The 20113-nt window shown below is 48.7% G+C and overlaps 1 protein-coding gene and 1 pseudogene across 1 annotated transcript; one reads left to right on the top strand and one right to left on the bottom strand.

Annotated features, from left to right (window-relative positions):
* Nucleotides 1–734: 734 nt before the first annotated feature.
* LOC125546699 lies at nt 735–1369 on the top strand. The gene is made up of 4 exons (XM_048710862.1): nt 735–809; nt 933–986; nt 1117–1186; nt 1320–1369. Exons 1-4 carry the CDS (start codon nt 756–758, stop codon nt 1367–1369), a joined length of 228 nt encoding a protein of 75 aa, XP_048566819.1. The 5' UTR covers nt 735–755.
* A 1335-nt stretch (nt 1370–2704) lies between these two features.
* Nucleotides 2705–19253, bottom strand: LOC125546698 (annotated as a pseudogene).
* Between the last annotated feature and the right edge of the window lie 860 nt (nt 19254–20113).

Genomic DNA, 20113 nt, shown 5'->3' with positions numbered 1-20113 from the left:
ATCGTGCTGATGGAACTCTTCCCCGACACTTTGCTGGATCGGAGTCCGGGGATCGTCATCGAGCTGAACGTGTGCTAAAACTTGGAGGTGCCGTAGTTTCGGTGCTTGATCGGTCGGGCCGTGAAAACGTACGACTACATCAACCGCATTGACATAACGCTTCCGTTGTCGATCTACAAGGGTACGTAGATCATGCTCTCTCCTCTCGTTGCTATGCATCACCATGATCTTGCGTGTGCGTAGGAATTTTTTTTTTGAAATTACTACGTTCCCCAACACGTTTAGGCCAGGCCGGGCCATCTGGTCAAGTTTGGGAGTATATGGGCCGTTAATCAGCGGCGACACGCACCGTCGTCCTCCGCTCTCACGGTCTCTTTGGTCCCATCCCTTGTTTCCCCGGTCACCGCGCCGCCGTCGTCCTCCGCCCTCCCGTCTCCGCCGGACGCCAGTCGTCAGGTCTTCCTCTCCCTCTCTAGAACCCTTTCCATCTCCGCCCCTCTTCCTTCTTGTAGCCGCAGCCGGGCGGGCCTAGCTCGCTTCTGGATCGGCCGTGGGTTCGCTGGGGGGTGGAGTGGCTTTGGAATCCCACTAGATTCGATTTTTGCGGCGGCGTGGTTTCAGCGCTAATTTAAGAGTTCCGTATGAACCAGATTCATTTCGTTCGTTTAGGCATCGCTAGCTGCTGCTCATCTGCGGTCGTCTGGTTGAGGTGTCCTGAAGCGGAGCCGGACCTCCAGCTCCGGCACCGGCGAGACATGGCTGCGGCGGCGAAGGAGGTGGACATGAAGAAGATGGAGCTTATGAAGGAGGTATTAGGGCTATCTGTCCCATGTTTCTCTACATCTTATGCGCCTTGCGGTAATGCGGTCCTTTGGATTTTTTCATTCGCCGATGGTAAAAGATAGATAATCTGCACGTGTTATTTGGTTCAGGTAAGAGCGCATCAAGTGGCGATCGGCGAGCTCAACAACCTGCCTCCATCCAGGGTAAGTATCTCCCTAAGTTTCTCCATGAATTTGGTGAAATATAGGCGATGGTCAATTGGGCTGATTTAGTGTGATGCATAGTAATAGCTCACAACTTACCACCTGTCTGACTTGCTGCAAAAACGCGCAGGCCGCGTACCAGAAGACCTGCAACATCTTCTTCCGCAAGGACATCAAATCCGCCGTGGCGTCCCAACAGAGTACGGTCGAGGCTCATCGGTTTTGTTGTTGTTGTTGTTGGAAGTGGTGATGTTGATTGTTTTCTTCTTTTGTATGTGTTGCTCTTCATGGTGGTAACATGACACGATTCCTCCCTCTCTAATTCTTATTCAGAGCAACTTGACATTGCCAAGGGGAAGCTGCAGAAGCTGGATCAGGCATGAAGGCTCACTGCAGGAATTAGCAGCTCCACGGCACAATAAGCGCCTTTGAAGTCGCGACTTATACTGCTTCTGCTGCTTCATTCATACACCTCCGTGAATCCTCTCCAATCCAACTGTCTTAGGAATGGCAGACAACGTGTATGCAACTTATATAGTTTTATGTGTAATAATGGTGGTGTCATTACAAGCTGGTTGCCAGTTATGATCCAGTCTCATTTCTTTCTGAATATGGAGAGTAGATACCGGACTGTAGTCAAAATAGAACCATTATATGAAGGTGATATGATGATTTGAAGTCTTTCTGAACCGATAATCCAGTGACAGCTAACCAGGTTTCATATATATGCGTTGGCGAGGAGTCTATGCATATTTATGTCCTGCCGGATTGTTGAGTATTCAGTTCCTATGTATAGCCTGTTTGTTGCTGTTTAACTTATGTTGGCTTCCAGACAGTAATTAACCTTGGATCACTTTGGCTCATGTCATAGCTTGTCATGTATCAGCTGAGGCATGTACTCACAATCTTGGACAGGACTGGGTACAGGGGAGACGCTGCTCTGTTCTCACAACTGACCTCAAGGTTTTTGAGCAGAAAGAGGATTTTGTTTATCTTTTGTGCCATTTCAGGGCAAGTGTTGCATGACATTAACTACTTCTAGTTTGACTTTCGTCCTTCTTTGCCTGTCAATAGATATAATCCTGTATAAAATTCAACTTGTCTATCCCAGGAGATCATGAAATTCAAAACCCACGCAGCGATTCATGCCCATAAGAGAGAAACAAATTGCTAGTTCTAGGAGAAACAGGAACGCCCTAAGCACTTCAATAGTAAATACGACCGAATATATGTTTGTGTGACTGTGAACTCAGAACAAAACACGCTCCACAAAACTACAACGCAAACAAATGATACAAAAGATACTCAGATGAATAGGGTTCAAGTTGGCCATCTTAAGCCAGGCACTAACCGTAATAGGTTTTACAATTATAGGAACTACCCTTCAGGTCACCGACATTCAGTGCAACAAGCCTGAACATAGAATGGAGATGAACAGAAAGTCGTCTCGGCGGAAAAGACAGCTCAGGCAGGAGAAACTCGTCTTGTTGGAAAGACAAATCAGATGGCCGGGTTCAAGGTAAATGCCTAAATTCAAATTTGTTGTCTGCTGGCGGGGCCACGTGATGTGGTCTCATCATCAAACTGATCTCCCAGCATCTGTGGACCTAGCTTCTGCATCCGGTCAAGGACCTGAAAACAATCATCTATTTTAACTCGGAACCTGAGATAAAGTTTGATTGAACCTTTCCTTCCTCTCCTATCTTTAGCTGTTTCAACTACGGGCATTCATATAAAGTCAATTCCTTCAGGGCTGGTGAATGTTGCAGCATCAGAGATAACAACTTCCCTGTTATTCCACAATCTCTAATACAAAGACTTTCAAGAGATGGGAGAGCAACCTCATTTGCAGTTATCATGTCTTCATGGGTCTGCTCTGGCACAACATCTGAAGAGAAAAGTTCTCTGCAATACTCTATTTTCAAACTCTTTAAAGAGATGAGCTGACTTAAACCTTTGAATGAAATAGATGTCATACTTTTGCAAGACAATATCTGCATGCATTTTACACTACTGGAATCAGCTAGTTTGCCATCTGCCAGTTCTTTGTCGTCCGCTAGCGGACGGCAAAGAAGCTCTTTGCCATCAGCTTCCAAAAAGCAGACGGCAAAGAACTGGCTGATGGCAAAGACCAAGTTTGCCATCAGCCAGTTCTTTGCCGTCCGCTAGCGGACGGCAAAGAGGGAGGGGCCCCACTGACGAACTGCAAAAAAAAACCTAACGGACCCCCTCTTTGCCGTCCGCTAGCGGACGGCAAAGAGCAAGAAGGCGAACGGCAAAGTGCCGCGGACGGCAAAGAGGGAGGCCCCACGTAACGTTAACGGGGCCGCGCCCCACACCCCCCTCTCTCTCTCTTTCTCTCCCACCTCTCGCCACCCCGTCGCACCACGCCCCGCCGCCGCCCCAGCGCCCCCCGCCGCCGCCCCCCCGCCCCCCGCCCCGCCCCCGCCCCGCCCCGCCCCCCCCGCCCCGTCGCCCCCGCCGCCCTGCCGTCTGGGCGCCGGCACCTCCGCGCCCCGCCGCCCCGGCCGGCCCGCGCCGCCGCCCCAGGCCGCCCCGCCCCCCTCCTCCGCCGCCCCAGGCCGCCCCGCCCCGCTCCTCCGCCGCCCCAGGCCGCACCGCCCCCCTCCTCCACCCTGCAGGTGAGCTTCTTCCTTTTTTTCCTTTTTTCTGTTTTTTTAGTTTTAGGTTTATGTTTAATTTAGATTTAGTTTTAGTTTTAGGATTAGTTTTTAGGTTTATAGGTTTAGTTTTAGTTTAGTTTTAGGTTTAGATTTAGTTTTTTTCTTTTTCTGTTTTTTTAGTTTTAGGTTTAGGTTTAGTTTAGTTTTAGGAAAGAAGAAAAGAGAAAAAGAAGAGAGGAGAAGAAGAAGAAGAGGAGGAGGAGGAGAAGAAAAAAGAAGAAGAGGAAGAAGAAGAAGAAAAAAGAGGAGAGGAGGAGAAGAAGAAGAGGAAAAAGGAAAGGAGGAAGAAGAAGAAGAAAAAAGAGGAGAGGAGGAGAAGAAGAAGAGGAAAAAGGAAGGAGGAAGAAGAAGAAGAAGAAGAAGAAGAGGAAAAAAGGAAGAAAAGGAAAAAGAGGAAGAAGAAGAAAAGGAAAAAAACCCGACCCGACACGGTACCCTGACCCCGACCCGGCACCCTGACACGACACCCCGACCCCGAGACCCCGACCCCGACACCCGACCCGACCCCGACCCCGACACCCGCCGACCCCGACCCCGCACCCCCGACCCCCAAGCCTGACCGACACCCCCCGACCCTGACCCCGACACTCGCCCGACTGACCACGAACACGGTACCTCAGACCCCGACCCGGCACCCCGACACGACACCATATGCAGACGAGCGGCCGACCCGAGACCACGACCCCGACCCCGACACCGACCCGACCCTGACCCCCGACCGGGGTATTGTGCCACCTCTTCCGACACCGAGACCCCCCCGACCCCGACCCGACACGGTACCAGACCCCCCGACCCGGCACCTCCGACATCGACACCGTCGATCGCTCTTCCACACGCAGTTCAACCGACCCGGACCCGACACGACACCCCGACGCCGAGACCCCGACCCCGACACCCCGACCCGACCCCGACCCCGACACCCCGACCCCAGCCTGACCCGACACCCCGACCCCCCGAGCCTGACCCGACACCCCGACCCCGAGCCTGACCCGACACCCTGACCCCGACACCACACCCCGACCCCGAAACAACACCCGACACCGACACGGCACTACCCGACATCGACACGACACCCCGACCCCCGACCCCGAAACAGCACCCCGACCCCGACCACGGCACCCCGACACCGACAGGACACCCCGACCACCGACACCTCCCGAAAAGGTGTTCTTTGGCCTTCCAGAGGCCGACGGGGTCATATATTTGTGAATTATTAGTTAGGTCATATATTTTTCGATTTTGTTATGAAAAACATCATATATAATTGTGTTGATCGTGTAGTTTTAAATGTGCAGTTGTTTCATCGCTGCGAGGTTTGGTGTTCGACGACCTCGCCGTGCGTTTGACGAGCTCTGCCCCTTCGTTCGTGGGTGAGCACAAATGACAAGTCCTCCTCCCCCATTAATTATTTGATCTATTCCGATGAAACTTGATAGCTAGCTATATATGTGTCTTGAATCATCAGTATGCGTAACCAATATGTGTCTCCCGTTCGAAAGCGTCATAGTTATAAATATGCATGCATTTGCATATTTATAACCTTGATTCTTTCGAATTGTCCAACGCTATCCATGGACAGCCCGAGTATGTGTAGATTGGGTTCGTTTTCCCATATGCTTTGCTCCGGATCCGACGCATATATTTCGTCAGTGCCTCCCCTGTTGTTCTCCGGGTACACATCCTCTCTGTTTATTGCAGAGACGTGTATCAGGAGAACAGCGGGGAGGTGCTGCCGAAATTTTGCGTCGGATCCGGAGCATAGCATGGGAAAATAACCCAATCTACACATACACGGGTGGGATTAGGACCTATCATTACCTATTAGAGTGTAGGTTGCATGGACGTAATAAAATTGACAAAGTAGATCAACTGATGAATATATACATGGTGAATTACATATATAATTGTTGTGTGTCCAGTAGCTCTGAAAGTCAAGATGAGTGACCGTGCTTGGATGTATACCGGTCACACTGGTCAGAACAAATGGAGCGCTGAATGGTTCACAAAAACTAAGGGGTTTGTGCAAGCCGCATTTGCAAATGGCCAAAAGAAAACCTGGTGCCCCTGTTTCCGGTGCGGCAATTGGGAAAAGAAGACAGAGGCTGAAATGGGCAAACACCTGCAGAAGAGTGGTTTTACGCCCGATTATACGGTGTGGACATTTCATGGTGAGTCTGCCCAACGTGACCGAGCTGAGGTGGATCGTCGTCGCACCGACGAGCATGGTACCGGGATGGAAAACATGGTGCAAGGCTATGATGATGCTCGGGATTCGGACGAGGAGATGGAGGAATCTGCAAAGGCCTTCAATGAAATGTTGGAGTCTTCGAAACGTCCGCTCCACGAGCACACTGAGCTTTGTCAGTTGGATGCCATCTCACAAGTAATGGCTCTGAAGGCTCAGTTCAACTTGGGCAGAGAATGCTATGACGCAATTATGACAGTATTTGGACGCTTTCTACCCAAAGGCCATGTAATGCCTGCAAACCTGTACCAGTCGGACAAAATCCTCCGTGCACTGAAGATGCCCTATGAGAAGATACATGCCTGTGAGAAAGGATGTGCCTTATTTAGGCTTGACTATGCGGACTTGAACTATTGTCCCATTTGCAAGTCTTCCAGGTATATTGTGGTAGACAACGGTATGGGTGAGAAGACACAGACCAAAATCCCCGTTAGTGTTCTTCGGTATATGCCAATCGTACCAAGACTTCAACGTCTTTTCATGGTCGAAGAGACGGCCAGACAGATGACATGGCACAAAACAGGCAAAAGAACCGAACTAGATGCAGATGGGAATCTGATGATGGTACACACATCGGATGGTGTTGCGTGGAAAAAGTTTGATGAATTACATGCTGACAAAGCGGCAGATCCGAGGCATCCTCGAGTCGGCATCAGCACGGATGGGTTCAGTGTGTTTGGTATGACGGCAGCCCAATACAGTTGTTGGCCCGTATTTGTCTTTCCACTCAATCTCCCCCCCGGACAGATTATGCAAAGAAAGAACATTTTCCTGACGTTGATAATTCCAGGACCCAACTATCCGGGCAAAAATATGAATGTGTACATGCAGCCGCTTAAGGACGAATTGCAAGAAGCCTGGGATAATGGGTTCAAGACATACGACGCCTTTAGCAAACGGAACTTCATAATGCGTGTCTGGTACATGTACTCGACGCATGACTTGCCGGCGTATGCGCTATTCGTTGGCTGGTGTGTGCATGGAAGGTTCCCGTGCCCCACATGCAAGGGAGCTCTTGAGTTTCGTTGGCTTCAGGCCGGTCGCAAGTTTTCTTGCTTCGACATGCATAGACAGTTCCTGGATCCTCGCCATAAGTTCAGGAAAGACAAGAAGAACTTCATCAGGGGTAGAGTTGTCAAAAACTCTGCACCACCTGCATTGACAGGCCAACAGACCCTGGATCAGTTAAACGCTCTCGAGCCAGATCCACAACGTCCAGGGTACTTCAAGGGGTATAATACTAAGCACGTGGACTCACAAAACATGCTTATGGGATCTGCCTTACTTCAAAGACCTCCTTTGCCCACACAACATCGACGTGATGCACACTGAGAAGAATATCGCCGAGGCACTTTTTGGTACATTGTTCGGCATAGATGGGAAGTCAAAGGATAATACTAAGGCTAGAGTCGATCTGGAGGCGCTATGTGATAGGCCGTTACAAAACATGAAAGAACCGAAAGGAAAGCAGAACTGGACGAAGCCAAAGGCATGGTTCAATCTTGGAAGGCCAGCTATGAGGGAAATTCTCTTGTGGGTGCAACAGCAGTTGATGTTCCCCGATGGGTATGCAGCGAATCTAAAGAGGGGAGCGAATCTTGATAAACTGAAGATATTTGGTCTCAAGAGTCATGATTGGCACATATGGATTGAGCGGGTAATGCCGGTGATGTTGCGTGGCTTCATCCCTGAGGATGAATGGCTAGTACTGGCAGAACTCAGCTATTTCTTCCGTGTTCTTTGTGCGAAAGAACTATCGCCTGGCGTGCTAGAAGAAATGGAAGAGTTGGCGCCGGAGTTGATCTGCAAGTTAGAGAAGATCTTTCCACCGGGCTTCTTTAATCCAATGCAGCATTTGATTTTGCATCTCCCGACCGAGGCAAGATTGGGGGGGCCCGTGCAAAATCGTTGGTGCTACCCAACTGAGAGGATGCAGAAGACGCTTCGAGAAAAATGTAAAAATAAACGTAGAATTGAAGCATCGATGGCTGAGGCATTCATCACAGAGGAGGCGGCAAACTTCGTAACAGCGCACTACGAAGCCAAAAATCGTCATTTGCATAATCCGAAGCCTCGGTACAATGCTGACGAGCCTAAAAAGGGTGGATCCAACCTCAGCCTATTCAAAGGGAATCTCGCACCAGCTAGTGTTTCACATCCAGTATCTTTGGATAACGAAGAATGGCGGACCATTTCGTTGTATATCTTCAACAACCTGATAGAAGTGCGGCCGTACATCGAGTAAGTTCTCGGTACATTGTTTCGCAACTTCTATTTCCTTTGAACTACTCTTATTCCTGGATATGTCATACAGTCGATACGTCACCATATTCTCGTATGGAGCGGAGATCCAAAAGGATTCCGTCGAAGAGTATGAGCTTCTCGCAAAGCAAGGAGGTGGCTATCCCGGTTTCATCTCTTGGTTCAAACAAACGGTAATTTCTATTAGACAATTTCATATCATTCGCTAATTTGTGCATAATGCAACAATCCTTTCATATTAAACTTGTAGGCTAATTCAGAGTCTATGGACGCCGAATTGAGACAAGTCGCTAATGGTTTTGACTATAAGGTCCGTTCATTTGACAAGTACGACATCAACGGGTATCGCTTTCGTACCTATGGCAAAGAGCTATCTATGGCCGACCGAAAGTCAACAAATTGTTGTGTATCTGCTATCGGCGAAGGAGGTACCGAGTATTATGGGAGAGTTGAAGCAATTTATGAACTTCTGTTCTATGGTGAAAATCCACCGAATGTCGTAGTCTTCAAATGTTATTGGTTTCAGCCGAAGGAGACTAGAAGGACTCATGAACATGTAGGGCTAGTTGAAATCAACCAAAGCACTCATTTAGATGTTCCTGATGTCTATATTATGGCTCAACAGGCGACCCAAGTATTCTATCTACCGTGGGCACGGAATGACATGCAAGCAAGGGCCATGTACGAGCTCCTTGTGGTAAGTTTCTTCTGCAGATTAGCCAAAACATTCATGTAGTGTTTGTCTCATTACTAACTAGTATGACTGAGTCGTCAAAACCAAATGTGCAGTCTGTGTGCGAGAAGACAGGTCAGACCGCTCCGCCGATGCCAGTGATTGCTCCTGGGACCACGGTGAGTTTTATTGAATGGACATTACTTGCTAGTCTTAACATTTGAGTGTCATCATGCTAACAAGACATTGGAAATGATCTTTGGTGCAGCGTAACTCCAGACAAGCATCGCACGATCCTTCTCCAGCTACCGACACGAGCCACCCCGCTCCTACACCTCCTACATCTTGGTAAGTTTATCTAGTGTTTTGCTTAACACATGCATAAAGACCTAGACTTAGCTTTATTTCCTCCAATGCTTACCATAATGACCTAGACTTAGCTTCTTCACCTCCAAAATGACTTAATAAGCTTACTGACCTCCAAAACCATCCATTTTACCTAAGTTAGCTCTAAAACGATCTGTACTTAGCTTACTTATGTCAAAAATTGCATAATTAGCTTAGTTAGCTTATAGACGATCCATTTTACCTAAGTTAGCTCTAAAATGACCCATTTTACGTAGGTTAGCTTATAAATGATCCAGTTCATCCAAGTTAGCTCAAAAATGACCCATTTTACCTAGATTAGCTCCTAAATGATCCATTTTACCTACGTTAGCTTTAAAATGACCCATTTCACCTAGGTTAACTCCAAAATGACCAATCTTACCTAGGTTATCTCATAAACGATCCATTTCAACTAATTTAGCTCATAAACGATCCATTTCACCTAGGTTACCTAAAAAACGATCCATTTCACCTAAATTAGCTCTTAAATGATCCATTTCACCTAAGTTAGCTCAAAAAGATCCATTTCAACTAAATTAGCTCATAAATGATCTATTTCACCTAAGTTAGCTCAAAAACGATCCATTTCAACTAAGTTAGCTCATAAATGATCCATTTCATCTAAGTTAGCTAAAAAAGATCCATTTCACCTTAGTTACCTAAAAAACGATCCATTTGACCTTAGTTAGCTCATAAACGACCCATTTCAACTAAGTTAGCTCATAAATGATCCATTTCACCTTAGCTAGCTCATAAACGACCCATTTCAACTTAGTTAGCTCATATATGATCCATTTCACGCAAGTTAGCTCATAAATGACATACTCTTCTTGTTCTAGTCTTCTTCTTGTTCTACTCTTCTTGTTCTAGTCTTCTTCTTGTTCTACTCTTCTTCTTGTTCTACTCTTCTTGTTCTAACTTTCTTATTTTTCATTTTGCAGAGTTCATTCACTTGACGAAAGCTTGCATAGATGGAGTGCTCCTTATCCCTTTCTCTGTTTCTTTTGTATCGTTGAACTATGCATGTATCGTTGGATGAAACTATTGTAATATATATGGTTGGATGCCTCTATGTTGAACTTGTTATGTATGATGGAACTATGCATGTAATATATATGGTTGGATGATGAAGTTATGTGTTGGATATCTTATATGTTTGCTCTATAATGGCCTTTTGAAATATATCTATATATGTCATCTATATTTGTGATGAAAATTGTTGGATTTAATAAAAAACAGATAAAAGAGCCAATATGCAGGCTCTTTGCCGTCTGCCACCGACGGCAATGGGCTCTTTGCCGTCTGCCGAGGACGGCAAAGAAGACACGTGGCATCCAGCTGTGCTTCCTGGGAGCTGACCCGTTTGGTAAGTCTGCCTACAGTGGCAGACGGCAAAGACTTTGCCGTCGGTGGCAGACGGCAAAGAACCTGCCATGTAGTGACGTGTAGATGACATCATACGGCGGACGGCAAAGACACTAGAAAGTTTGCCGTCAGCGGCGGACGGCAAAGGCCTGCCGTTAGCCACTTAACGGACTGACAGCGCAATTATTGCCGTCCGCCTTCTTTGCCGTCTGCCGCGCTCTCTTTGCCGTCTGCGGCGGACGGCAAAGACTTTGCCATCAGTAGCAGACAGCAAAGTAGCTGTTTACTGAAGCCTAATTTGCCGGAGCCTTTTGCCGTCTGCCGTTCATGCCTTTGCCGTCCGCCGTGGCAGACGGCAAAGTAGCTGATTCCTGTAGTGTTATATCCTTAATATTACTGAATGCCAAAATTTTGTCATCGAGTGCCATCATCTCACTCGGAAGTCCATATCCATAAAGCTTTAATATTTCCATGGAAAGTCCCTCCATTGACATAATTGTTGAAACACTAGTGATTAATAGTTTGGAAAGTGTGGCTGAGGGCGGAAGAGGGGTCTGTACTTGCAAACGAGGATAACCAACCACAATGAGTTTCCTCAGGCTAGGCATCGGCGACTTAAGCTCAGTTTTGTAGTTATAACCTTTCTGAAACAGATCAAACACCTCAAGTGCAAAGCAACTCCAGATCTCCAGCACCCATAAACTAGACTTCATATCCCCCACAGAAGTACATGAACATATCTGTAAATCTGGCATTCGATCTAAAACCAATTCCTCCAATGGCGGAACTAATACTTCTCTTACTCTCTGCATGTTGCTCAGCTTCAACCTTTTAAGAAACCAAAGCATTTCCAGAGATGGAAGTATTATCCATTCTCCGCAATCCTCTAGATGAACTGTATGCAATGCATTAAAGAAAGCCACATCCAATACTTGAAGATGGAAGAACTGTTCAAAACACGAGGCAAAGCCTTCTACTCAGTATGACCATATTGAATTTTTAGATATAGAAGATGTGTAGGATTTGCCAAGCTACACAGAGAGGAATTAAAATCAAGAGATGTTGCAGACATTTGTAGCAGACGCAGATTATTTGCTTCTTCAAAGACATCTTGGAATGCTTTGAAGAAAAAAGAGTCATATTCTCCAGTTAACACCAATGTTCTCAGTTTTCTCACTGATGCGACTATACTTTGCAATGAAAATTCAAACCTCTCATTACGAGGTATATTCCCAGTCTGACCATCCCTCTGATATACAAAATTGGTTATCATGGACAAATGGTGTATAGTTGGCAAAATTTCATTGCACTGCAAACCATCCAAAGCTGCACACTCTGTTCTTGAAACTAGCCTTGCAAAATCATGTATCAGGCTGCAAATAACATAGAAAGTTTGACATTCAAGTTCAACCTGCTCAAACAGGCCCCGGTTCACCAAGTCAGTAAGATAGTACCGTCCCATCTCCTCCAAACTCTTACTTGAATGATCACGCTTCACAAATCCATGTGAAATCCAAAGACGAACTAGCTCCTCAGCAAGAAATCCATAACCGTAGGGGAATATAGAACAATATGAGAAGCATTGCCCTACAGGGTAGGGAAATTCATCATAGGAAAGCTTCAAGGCAGACATAATACCACCAGTGTGCTGTAGGGATTTCCAATCTTCAGTCTTCAGAATGTTATTCCAATGATCCACAGTAAGATGATGTCTTAATAGTGCCCCAACAGTTTGTGTTGCTAATGGGTTTCCTTTCAAATTTTGTGCTATTTTCTGTCCTAAGTCACTTAGACTTGCTTGCTCTTTGTAATTCTCATCACCAAATGCACATGCTTTGAACATTGGCCAGAAATTAGCATTTTTCAAACCATCTAAGTTAATTGGTCCAGTTGTACCTCTCTTTTTGGCAACAAACGGTTTTCTTGTTGTCAGAATTATCATATTGCCAGTTGCACCATCATAACTGAATGAAGCTAACAATTTGTTCCATCGGCCATCATCCATGCCTTCCCAGAGATCATCTAAAATAATTAGAACCCTCTTTGATTTAATATGATCCTTCAAGACCTCCTGAAGCTTGGAAAAGCTGCATATGCCATCATGTGTTTCTTGGGAGACGTGATCTAACATCTCTCTTGTGAGTCTCATTTCATCAAATTTATTAGACGCCCAAATCCATATCTTGTGATCAAATTGGCTTTCCACAGTTGGATCATTGTATACAAGCTGAGCAAGAGCTGTCTTCCCAACTCCTCCGATGCCTACAATAGGCGGAACAGTTAAGCCGACAGTTGCTTTGTGTTTTTTTATCAGTGATTTGATGGATCTCTTCTCTTCATCTCTCCCATACACTTTCCCTTGAACAAGACTTGATGTTCTTCGGCATGGATCTGAGATTGTACTCTGACAGGCATTTGAAATTGCACCACCGGACCCAAGTATGTTGAGAAGCCTTGTGATAGCCTCTCATCCATCTTGCAGCTGACAAGTAATGTCTTGTATCCTTTCGGAAAATTCGTCCTTGTTCCACCCGTTTGGGTTAGCTGCGGTGATGTGTGTTGACTCCTGACCGGTTCTCATCCTTTCTCTGCTGAACGAATTGCCAGTTGCAACAGGCATAGGAACTATAGTAGCATCAGTGGTGCTGAAATAAGAAATAGATCATGGATCGGCAGTGACAACCTTAACACGCTCTTAAGCTGATGCACAAAAGAAGGGACTAATAAAATGTGTCGGCACAAGGCATTAAACAATTTAGGTACCTTGAAGAAGGGTCACTTGCTCCATGTTTCTCGCGACAACCTTTGCTTTTGAAATGATTGCGCAAAACTAATATCCCCTTATTGGTTTCGCACATAACCTCTGTTTGACAGCTCTTACATCTTGCTCTGGCTGTTAACGTGTATTGTACCTGTGTAACTGTATGTACTTGTATTCCTAGTATATAGGATCATAGATCTCGCCCAGGCCTGCGTGCCACATCCTTCGGGCTCTCCTGTAACTACTCTAGCACTATATATGTTGTACAATGCGTGATGATTGAATGACAGACACAATTGATCGTCCTACTTGGTATCAGACTCCAGGTGCCTTCTCCATGGCTGAGAACTCCACCTCCTCCGCCACCTCTCCGGCCACTAGCTCAGCCACCTCGCCGGCAGCTCTCTCCAGCTCTTCCACCAGCGCCGGCACCACCGCCGGCACATCCCCTCCTCTCATCTTCGGCACCATCCCCTCCACCCACAGCGGATCCTCCCCCTCGCTCGGATCACAGTTTTCCCCTCTCTTTTCCCCCTCCACGGCGCCGCTGCCCTCCTTCGCCGCCGCCCCGTCCAACCATCCCATCTTCCGCGACAGCGTCCAGAACCATATCAAATTTCTCCTTAACCCAGACGAGCACAACTACCACAAATGGAAGTCCTTCTTCCTCCTTGTTCTCATCCGCTATGGCGTCGCTCAGATCATCGAGCAGCCCATCCCGGCCAATGCCACCGCTTTCCAGCGCGAGCTCGACGCCCATCTTGTGCTCTGGATATACTCCACTCTCGCCGATAACCTCGTCGACCACGTTGTCGGCGCTACCACCACCTACGATCTCTGGCACCGCATCCGCGATTATTTCCTGGCGAATCGTGCAGCGCGGTATATGATGCTGAACCGCCAATACCGCAACCTCAAACAGGGGGATCTCTCCGTCGCCGAGTACGCTCGTCGCATGAAGCTCCTCACCGCCGGGCTGGCCGACATCGAGCACGCCGTCACTGAAGTGGATCTCACCACTCAGTTTCTTCACGGCATCGACAAACGCCTCGACACCATCCGCGTCGTGCTCGGAGACACGGTTCCTCTACCACCGTTCGAGACAGTCTTCTCTCGCCTGAAGCTCGCCGAGGAGAACCTCGCCCAGAGCGTGGCCGACGAGCCGGCCACCATCCTCGCCGTCACTGGGGCGGTGGCCCCTCCGGGTCAGGCGGCCCCGCTCCTTGCTCCGGTGACCGCGCCGATCGCGCCACTGATCGGGTCCCAGCTCCCCGGCTGGTCGTGCCTCCGGCACCTGTGATGGCGGTGACCGCGGTGGCCGTGGTCGTGGTCTTGCCCGCGGCCGTGGCCGCGGCGATCCAGGTGGTCGCGGCGCTCCTGCACCCATGGCGTACAACCCCTACATGGGGTTCTTCGTGCCCTACGGGATGGCCATCCCGAACCCATGCCCTGGCTGGGTCCCTCCGAACGCCGCCGGCGTGCTCGGCCCGCGGCCCGGGTCGCATGCCCAGGCCTACCCGATGCAGATCTCCAGCTACCCACCCACGACGCCAACCCAGCCACCTTCCTAGGATCACCTGGCCATGCTCCAGGCCGCGTACAACGCACACGGCGTTCCCCACAGTGCCTCCGCTCCACACGAGTGGTACCTCGACAGCGGCGCCTCCTCCCACGTCACCGGCAACCCTGGTAATCTCAACCTCTCGAATCCTTCTTTATAGTCTCGTTTCACTAGCATTGTTGTTGGCCATGGTACTCATCTTCCCATTCAAGCCACCGGCTCCGTTACCCTTCCCCCTCACAATTTTAATCTTCGGGACGTTCTCTTTTCTCCTCACGTCGTAACTAGTCTTATTTCAGTTCGCCAATTCACCAAAGATAACTTGTGCTCTATTGAATTTCCCCCCTATGGCTTTGTTGTGAAGGATCTTCGAACTAGGAGGGTCATCATGATCTCCGCTAGCTCCAGTGATCTCTACCCATTCTCCGGCAATAACAAGCCATGGCGCGCTGCTCTCTCCGCCACCACCTCCACCGCCGACGTTTGGCACCGGCGCCTCGGCCACCCAAGCCCTCAAGTCACCTCCTCTTTAGCAGCCCATGATTTTCTTCCCTCATGTAATAAGCTTGCGCATATCCCATGTAGTACTTGCCAATTAGGTAGACAGCCGCACCTTTCCTTTTCTTCATCCCTTAGTCGCACCTATGCACCCTTTGAGTTAGTTCATTGTGATTTATGGACAAGCCCGGTTGTAAGCTTTTCTGGTTATAAATATTACTTAATTGTTCTTGATGATTATACTCACTTCTCCTGGTCCTTTCCACTTCGCCACAAGTCGGATACCTCACTCACTCTACAACGTTTATTTTCGTTTGTTCGCACTCAATACAACGTGATCATCAAGGCATTACAATGCGACAACGGCGGTGAGTTCATCAACTCCACCCTCCGTGCTTTCTTCTCCGCGAATGGCATTGCCTACCGCTTCTCTTGTCCTCATACATCACCCAAAATGGCAAGGCAGAACGCCTTCTTCGCACCACTAACGACATCATACGTACCCTTCTTGTCCAAGCCAACCTTACACCTCCTTTTTGGGCTGAAGCACTTCACACGGCCACTTATCTCCTTAACAGACGACCCTCCCGTGCCATCTACGATTACACTCCTTACTACATGCTCCACGGCATTCATCCCACATACGATCACTTGCGCGTCTTTGGGTGTCTATGCTACCCCAATCTCTACGCCACCGCTCCCCATAAGCTCTCCCCCCGCTCCACTCGATGCATTTTCCTAGGCTATCCCCTTGAGCATAAGGGTTATAGGCTTTATGATCTTAACCAGCGCCGCGTGATCGTTTCTCGTCATGTTATTTTCGACGAGAACGTTTTCCCGTACGTACCTTCCCCACCATCCCCCACATCGAGCCTCTCCACAGAAAATCCCATGCAATACACTCTGCGATCTGTGCCAGATTCACCTCCCTGCCCGCCTGATTCCTCGTACCGGGACCCGCCCGATCCGCTCGATGGGACAATCCCATGCATGCCACTCCCGTCGCGCCAGATCACCCCCTCCCCCACGAGCGGCCCCACCTCTGCCACCCAACGGTCCCCCGCACCCACCTTCCCACTACCGACGCCCCCACGCGCATCCTCGGCCCTCGCGCCCACCCGGTCGCCCGCGCCCCACGCCTCGGATCGTGCGCCAGATTCCCCTGCGCCCGGATCCGCCTCGGATCCATCGCCTGTCAGTCCTGCTCCTGGCCCCACGCAATCCACCTCTCCTTCCGCGCCCTCCACTCCCGTGCAGCCACGTCTCCCAGCTCATGCAAAACCAGTAAAACCCACACACAACGCACATAAAATGCACACCAGGTCCAAATCGGGTTTCTGCCAACCCAAACGTCTCTTTCTCGCCCATACACCCACCACCACTATATCTCCCATTCCCCCCACGTACCGTTCTGCGCTCAAAGATGCCAATTGGCAACGTGCAATGCTAGCTGAATACGATGCTTTAATTGAGAATTCTACTTGGTCGTTGGTTCCTAAACCTGCAAGTGTTAACGTGGTGACTGGCAAGTGGATTTTTCGCCACAAGTTCAACACCGATGGCACTTTGGCTCGGTACAAGGCACATTGGGTGGTTCGAGGGTTCACTCAGAAGGAGGGTGTCGACTACGACGAGACATTTAGTCCGGTTGTCAAGCCGGCTACCATTCGCGTTGTGCTCAACATCGCCACCTCCAGCTCTTGGCCCATTCACCAGCTCGACGTCAAGAATGCTTTCCTCCACGGCGACCTCAAGGAGACGGTGTACTGTGCTCAACCAGCTGGGTTCGTGGATTCCTCTCGGCCGGACCATGTGTGCCTCCTTCGTAAGTCCCTCTATGGCTTGAAGCAGGCACCACGCACTTGGTTCCATCGCTTCCGCTCCTTCCTGTTGTCCCTTGGTTTCCATGCGTCCAAGAGCGACACCTCTCTCTTTATCTTGCAACGTGATGACTCCATCGCATACCTACTTGTGTACGTTGATGACATCATACTCACCGCAAGCACTCCCCGTGCTCTCCATCACGTCATTTCCTCTATCAAACGTGAGTTTTCCATGACCGACCTTGGAGAGCTTCATCACTTCCTTGGCATCAACGTCACACCCAACACACATGGCTTGTTTCTTTGCCAACAACAGTATGCCCTTGAAGTTCTCGAACGTGCCAAGATGCTCAATTGCAAGCCCGTATCCACTCCCATTGATACACAATCAAAACTCTCCGCTCATGATGGCTGCCTCCTCGACAATCCCACTCTATACCGTAGCTTAGCCGGTGCCCTACAATACCTCACTCTTACTCGCCTGGACCTCTCCTATGCGGTTCAACAAGTGTGCTTATTCATGCATGCACCTCGTGATTCTCACATGCAACTTGTCAAACGCATTCTACAGTATCTTCGTGGCACCACCCACTTTGGCTTGCAGCTGTACAAGTCCTCTCCTCTCGATCTTGTGGCCTACATCGATGCCGTTTGGGCCGGGTGCCCGGACACACGCAAGTCCACGTCGGGCTTCTGTGTTTTTCTCGGCCACAACTTGCTCTCTTGGTCATCCAAACGGCAAGCCACTGTCTCTCGTTCGAGCGCTGAGGCCGAGTATCGTGGCGTCGCAAACTGTGTTGCTGAGGCATGTTGGTTGCGCCAACTCTTGCATGAGCTTCGTCGCCCACCGACCCGTGCCACCATTGTCTATTGTGACAACGTCTCGGCCTCCTACATTGCATCCAATCCTATCCAACACCAGCGCACGAAACACATCGAGATTGATCTACATTTTGTGCGTGACCGAGTGGCCCTCGGCGACATTCGTGTTCTCCACGTACCATCCAGCTCGCAGTTCGCAGATCTCTTCACCAAGGGGCTTCCATCACAGGTCTTCCACGAATTCAGAACCAGCCTCAACATCCTTCCCCATGGAGTTCCGGCTGAGGGGGGGTGTTAACTTGTATTGTACCTGTGTAACTGTATGTACTTGTATTCCTAGTATATAGGATCATAGATCTCGCCCAGGCCTGCGTGCCACATCCTTCGGGCTCTCCTGTAACTACTCTAGCGCTATATATGTTGTACAATGCGTGATGATTGAATGACAGACACAATTGATCGTCCTACTCTGGCACGCCCTCCGTTTTGTTCAAACTCTGTGATTTCGAAGTGATTCCATTCCTTGGATTGTAACCTGCTATTACCGCTGCTCTGTACATCATCATCATTTTCTCTAGATCTCTCAACTTGCTGCGCTCCAGCATGTCCATCCGTTTGGAGCAGTGTCTCTAAGGCAGAAGAGAAAGTGAAGCAGACATTTAGCATAGTCGTCGTGCTCCAGGGAAAATAAATTGGAACTGCCAATTAGTAACAACTAAGCAGATACTTGGATCTAAACCGCAGTAGTAAAATTACCTGGCTCGAGCTCCTGCTTGAGCCTGTAGCCGTCGAGCTCGTCGACCACATCGTCGGCGTCGTAGAGCAGCTCCTTGAGACGAGCAAGAGATCGGGTCAGCGGCTTGTTTCCGGCCGCCCTCCCCTGCACAGTAGAAACCACCATCTCCACTGCCTCGACCTCGGCCTTGAGCTTCATGGTTTCGTTGCCAAGGCCAGCTTGGTGGATCCACCAGTCCAGCTTGCCGCCGGCTGGAAGATTTGCAAGGATGGTGTCGGCAAGCCACCCAATCGCAGGCTCCAGGGTGGGGTCTTCCACCGTCTCCATTGGCAGATCCGGCAGAGCAGTAGCAGCAAATGGAGACGACAGCAGTGGGAAGCAACGCGCAAGGAGGACACTACCTGGAAGGTTGGTGGCTGTGACTGCTTCGACCAGCATTATGGGGCTGCATTTTCTCTCCGGCTCCGTACGTTCGCATGCTCTGCATAACAATTGTTAATCCTATCATCTTGTCAGTGCGTATCGAGTCATGGCTTCTGTAAAGCATGGCGGCATGGCTGTAAAGCTTAAGCACAATGCCAAACTAATGATGTCTCCACTGTTAGAGCATCTCTAACAGATCCCGTATACCAGGCCCCGCAAAAATTGGCTTAAACGATACGGTAAAACAAAGCGTTATTTCTAATACATTGATTATCTTGATCCTTTTTTAAATAAGTGTTGAACACTTTTTAATACATTTAATATATTTTTAATCCGTGGTGAATATTTTCCAAGTACACATTCATTTTTTTGTATTCCTAATTTCTTTTATTTACAAAAGGCAGATAACAATAAAAAGCAAAGAAGAATTCATAAACCCAAAATAACCCCTTCATAGGCTTAGGTTGGCACATTACTGGTTCAGCCGTTCGCACACCGCTTCGAGCGCAACCTGTCTATTTGAGGCACATAGGCGTCAACTGCAAGCGAGCAAAGCTCCTCGCGGAAAGCACTATTTGGCACATGTTGGCTGTAGATAGGGTGGCTGGGGAAAGTCATTTTGCGCGATTCCGTCTCGTGCCGATACATCTGAGAGCATCCATTTCTGCTAAGATTCCTGCAGATGCATGGCCCATCTAGATGTATTGTGTTAGTATATATTTTGTATTTTTTTTCTAGTCAAATCAATGTCAGCTTTATGGGTCCAAGGTCACTTTTTGTCACACAAGGTACGCATGCAACTCTCTTCTCTCTCTCTACTCACAGAACAAATCCATAGACTTTATTTCATTGTATACAATCTAAAGCAACAATATCTTTTAAACTAT

The sequence above is a fragment of the Triticum urartu genome, chromosome 3 (assembly GCF_003073215.2).
Source record: "Triticum urartu cultivar G1812 chromosome 3, Tu2.1, whole genome shotgun sequence".
Classification (NCBI taxonomy): Eukaryota; Viridiplantae; Streptophyta; class Magnoliopsida; order Poales; family Poaceae; genus Triticum; species Triticum urartu.
Note: the sequence above shows the minus strand (reverse complement) of the source record. Positions and strands in the feature narration are given on the sequence as shown.